We start from the raw sequence: 5,244 nt of genomic DNA, 5'->3' as shown, positions 1-5,244 counted from the left end.
TTTGGTCTTTTCTTGAAGAATTGTGTACAAAATTTAATACAATGTCTATAAAAAAAGGGATTCAAATACAAGTATCTGATGCAAATCAGTTGTTTCACTTTATAAATCGTTGTCTCTTCTGTTCCCATTGCTACAGATGCACACTATAGCATTACAATGGATTGTTTCTGTGCTTCACACCTCAAAAATCTAGACATTATCCAGAAATGTAAGAATTAACATATTATTTTAAAATGTGGGAAGTGTTATTGAATGACTGATTAAATAATGTTGAAAGAAATGCTAAAATCTTTGTTTAGGACAAAGCCACCACTTTGAATTTCCAGTGTGATAGTATGGATATTCATATTTAGAAAGAGTAACGTCCTTCAGCTCACATTAAAAGGTATGTTGCTGCCCTCTACAGGAAACAATCATTATATCTGCTCCAATACCATGTAAGAGTTCAGCAGCTCTCTGGCGTAATCAACTTTTTTGACTATTGTCTGTCATGTCGCATATTATAGAGTCACAAAACGTAGACACCGAGATACAAATATATATTTTATTACAAAAAAAACAACAAAGTTGTATAAGGAGGCTCAGTTATTGATCCCGAAATGTACACACAATGTTTTTGTAATGAACTTTTGATATGTCCAGATGGTTTTCAACAAGGTGTGGGTGCTTAAAGGTTAAAGCAGAAGTCATTCTTTGAAATATTAACAGCCACCTCCAGGAGTTGTATCGTACTATGGGCAACCATAGCAAATGCACTGTATAAACATTTAAGCAAGTTAACATTGTAATTTGTCTACTGATATCATCCAGTAGTTCACCTGCTGCTGACTCGTCAGCACGGGGAAGAAAATGGACGCTTATCGTTAATTCTGGCCGATAGTTCAGCCACAAGTCATGTTACCCCATAGCCCTTCGAATCATGTCGAATCAGGTTTGACATTCACATTTGACCTTTTAAAAATGTTTTTCATTTCAAAGAAACAGTGAAGCAACAAAGTGTATAAAAGAACAAATACAAAAAAAGGACATCATCTGGAATCATCATCTCTTATTATTACTAAAAGTATCCAGACTTTTATCCCCTCACCTACATTTCTTAATTGGACTTGAAAACCACTGATGTTCAGTAATATGTATGACAGGAGACCGCACAATGTGTTGCTTAAAGATTCCTCTGCAGGCAACAAACACTGTCACAAGTGAAATGACAGCGGGCCTGGAAGGACAAGGAAACACTACATCTGAACATGGTCCCCTGTTTTCTACATGTTTTCCAAAATGTTTCAGAGAACTCCAAACATTCTTTTCATTCCCTTAGTTAATCATTTAAATCCTTGTCTCAGTAATGCACATTTGTATGGAACAAGATGAGGTGCCTTATTTACAAAATGTCTGCAAAACACACTTTTCATGGACTGGAGAATAAATATGCTGGACCTCCACACACTGCACAGCTGTCTCAGTCACCGTCTGAGGATTCACTGGAGCTGGAAGAAGAAGAGGAGGAAGATGATGCTTGTTTCTTCTTCTTCTGTCTCTTCTTCTGTTGCTTCCCGTGTTCCTTTTTGGTCTTTTTGCTTTTCTTCTTCTGGCTTTTCACTTTCTTTTTCTTTCCCCTCTGCTCTTCATCAGCTGAGGAGTAGGAACTGCTGCGCTTCTTTTTTTTCTTTGTAGTGTCATCACTCGACGAGTTAGATCTGGTGAGAAGAATAACCAATTCAAACCAATGGAATGAACCAATAAAAAAGGCAAATAAATACATATGAGATTTCTGAACACTGTTAAAAAAAACTATATTTTACTGGTAGCTGAGTTCATTGAATTATACACCTCTTCGCCACAAAATGATATTAAAAAAAGAAAAACTAATAAAAGAGAAACGGTATTGGAGCAACAACAGCTTCAAAGCTTGATTATCCGGTGTGGGACATTAAACAACTTTACAAGTATGAAATAATTATTTGTAGGGTCAGTGTGGCCCAAAGAACAGAAACAATTGTACGGTAGAATTCTATTTTTATACCTCTTTCTTGACTTTCTGTCGCTGCTTTTCTTTTGTTTGTGTCTCCCTTTTCTACCGTCGGTGTTGTCATCATGGGAGCCTACACAGATTTGTACACAAAATAGTCAGGGCACTTTTTACTGAAATAGTAGCCTGCTTATAAGGCAAGTTACACATCTGTACAATCTGAAAAGGTATGTCTAATCGTGGCAACATTGAGACTTCCACCACTTTCACTTCTGGGACTACTTTTGGCGCTCATTTATATGTGCAATCACTGAAATCTATCGGATGAGTTCAGCAGAATTCTCCTCTTCTTTTAAAAGACACGCTACGCAAGACAAAGTTAGGCCCAAATGACAAAGTTAACAGAAAACGTCCCATCCCTACTAACTGTCTGCCCAAAAGTTAGAAACTTAAGAGCAAAATAGAAACTGTATCCTGTAACAGCAGTCTGTAGAGAAATGTTGTCTCTCCTGCTCCTTTGCTACAAAGCAATAAACTCCAGCAAGATTAGAAAACGTTTGTGTGTTTATGGAGTTTATTAACATCAAGTAACATGACTTCTGAGTACTGAAGTATAAAGTTTTCATATAGCTTCATCTCTAAATATAATTGCCATTCGTATGTAAAACTGCTTATTGAATCTGTAAATTAGTTATGTTCATTATGCTTTTTCCTATTTCCCTAAAAAATTAAATTCACACTTTCCTCATTAATGATCATTGTATTCTTTTATTTATTATATTTCCGATTGTGAAATTAAAATTAAAAGCTTAACAGGAAGAGGATTTTTTACCTTTACTTCGTCCAAGCTTCCCACTGCGCTGAACTACTTCATCATCTTCACTCTCCTCACTGCTGGTGCTACTTACATCCAGAACAATGTCTTTCTGGGGGTCAACTCTGACAAAGTTTCGGCACTCAAATGTCAAGTGGCCCGCTGAAAAAAAGCATTGTCAAAGAGATAATGGATGAACAACAATGTAGAAATAAAAATGTTATTGTTTACATTTTAGAATGATATAACCCTTCCAGCTGCAATAAGGACATATGAATGAGTGTCCGGTGAATATTACTCTACCTTGACTCAAACAAGCCCACTGTACATTTACTCAGGTTAATAAAGACTAATAACACATATACAGAAACTCCTTCTTAACTTGTGTGTCAAAGCTTTACTTACGATATCCACATTTTTTGCACCCAGCTCTGATGTTGTCCTTATTAGGACCTGTAAGATGATTGAAGATGTTTGAATAACTTAGGTATGCACACATAAATGTCCAATAACAAGACTATTAGGTCTATATGTACATTAGTTACATGATAACTGCATTCAAAGATAACGAAGCTAACGTTGACGTTATACGTTAGGCTCTTCGTTGATTCCTATTTAAGTCTACAGACCATGTCTAGAGTTTTGCTTAATATTTCGACTGCAACAACAGACAACAAACTAAACCTTTCCACTACGAGTTATATGTATTTCTGTTTTTGGGTCACAAAGAGTACACATGGGCACATGAGTTAAACATTTCAGCTAGGTTACCACAGCTTGTTCATTGGCTGTGTCGCTATATTACAGCGCAGTAGGTGTAAAGTTAGTCCTACATGAATACATATATATAGTACAGTCTGTTTTGGATTTGAAAAAGTTTCCATCTGATGTGTAAGATGCCGTGTAATGACAGTATCAAATATTAAAATGTTGTTTTGTTAGCTTTAGGCTAATGTTAGCACAACTTTGTTTAACAATATCGTTACTGTCGTCTGCCATTACCTTTCCAAACTAAACTACACGACTTATACATCTGCAAATGTAAAATTATATACATTAATAACATCTAATACTGACCTGGGGCGGCCATTGTGCTTTCCACGATGAAACCGAAAAACTGACGGTTGTTAGAGCGCGAATCAACCAAAATTTCCACGAGTCTTCACTCAAAATAACGTCGGCCGGAAACATTTGTTCTAGAAACTACTGGGTTCCGGCTTCTTCTTTTGTTATTTTCCCCTCCTTCGCAGGCGGCGTACAAACTAAATTGTTGTCGTATTACCGCCATCAACTGGACTGGAGTTTGGAGCAGTAGATTGCACTGGTCGAATGGTTTGAGACCAAGCTTTTTGAAAGAGCTGAAAAACATATCAAATCGTCCACAATTAGATCCAACAAACTTAACCTGAAAGCTACTGTTTTTATTACATATGTTGGATGTGTGGTTCTATTTATTTGCCATGAAATACATGTAGGCCTACAACTAAATGATACAGGGTTTAGGAACAGTAGATGTGAAAAGGCAAAATGCTCTATTCTCTCTTTTGTTTATACTTGTATGAATTATGAATGCTACTATCTGAATAACTAAGTGTACTTGTTGGTGTATTTACAATGTTCATATGTTTCTTTGTGGTGCTAATGGGCATGGGTTGTCATAGACTGTACTGTATATATATATATAGAGTGATGCCATGTGCCGGAAAGTTCATCACATACATACTGAAGCCAACTGAGTGGAGGCCTACATTAAAGTCTATTTCGTTTGGTCTCCCTGAATTTCCCTGATCCTGAGTAAGTCCGTGCATCAAGATACTGCAGCCTATTAAAAAAATGCAAATCATTTTTAAGAAACAATATTTGTCCTTTGCTTATTTAGTTTCCCAGTGGAGCCAATGGTTTTTGTCAGGGATTAATTGAAAGCAGCCAGAGTCAGACGGAAAATGTCGACAGATGTGGGCCCCCAGACATGCCCTCATCATCATGTCTGTGACTGTGACTGTGACACACATACACACACACACACACACACACACACACACACACACACACACACACACACACACACACACACACACACACACACACACACACACATTGACATTGACAAACTGACATTTTTAGAGTCTGTGCCACTGATCAGGTGTAATCAGGTGATGCCTCACGATAAGCTTCCTCACAAATCTGAAGTTCCACTCAGTCAGAGGACTTTGATCCACTGCACCTCACCTTTTTTTGTGACCTCACATGCATAAAACGCACAACCTTAATCTGTGTTTGATCTATTTCCACTGACCAGATGTCCCCATGCTTTCTGTCATGTTTCATTAACAAAATTGCAGAAAATTGAGAATTTTTTTTAGATTTAATTTGCAGAGGTGATGATTTTTAATCAAAGATTTTTATGGCATGATAAAAATGTGATATTTGGTAAACATTTGAGCACTTTTTCTTTTTTCTT

At 36.8% G+C, this 5,244-nt stretch overlaps 1 protein-coding gene across 1 annotated transcript; it reads right to left on the bottom strand.

Moving 5' to 3' along the window:
* Nucleotides 1–530: 530 nt before the first annotated feature.
* On the bottom strand, nucleotides 531–3,997 carry srek1ip1 (SREK1-interacting protein 1). The gene is made up of 5 exons (XM_029429772.1): nucleotides 3,861–3,997; nucleotides 3,189–3,236; nucleotides 2,802–2,945; nucleotides 2,024–2,102; nucleotides 531–1,697 (listed from the first exon to the last, which is right to left on the bottom strand). The coding sequence occupies exons 1-5, from the start codon at nucleotides 3,871–3,873 to the stop codon at nucleotides 1,460–1,462; spliced, it is 522 nt and encodes a 173-aa protein (XP_029285632.1). The 5' UTR covers nucleotides 3,874–3,997; the 3' UTR covers nucleotides 531–1,459.
* Nucleotides 3,998–5,244: the final 1,247 nt, after the last annotated feature.

Source organism: Cottoperca gobio, chromosome 4 (assembly GCF_900634415.1).
Source record: "Cottoperca gobio chromosome 4, fCotGob3.1, whole genome shotgun sequence".
In the NCBI taxonomy this organism is placed as follows: domain Eukaryota; kingdom Metazoa; phylum Chordata; class Actinopteri; order Perciformes; family Bovichtidae; genus Cottoperca; species Cottoperca gobio.
The sequence above is the reverse complement of the archived record's forward strand: the minus strand, read 5'-3'. Positions and strand labels throughout refer to the sequence as shown.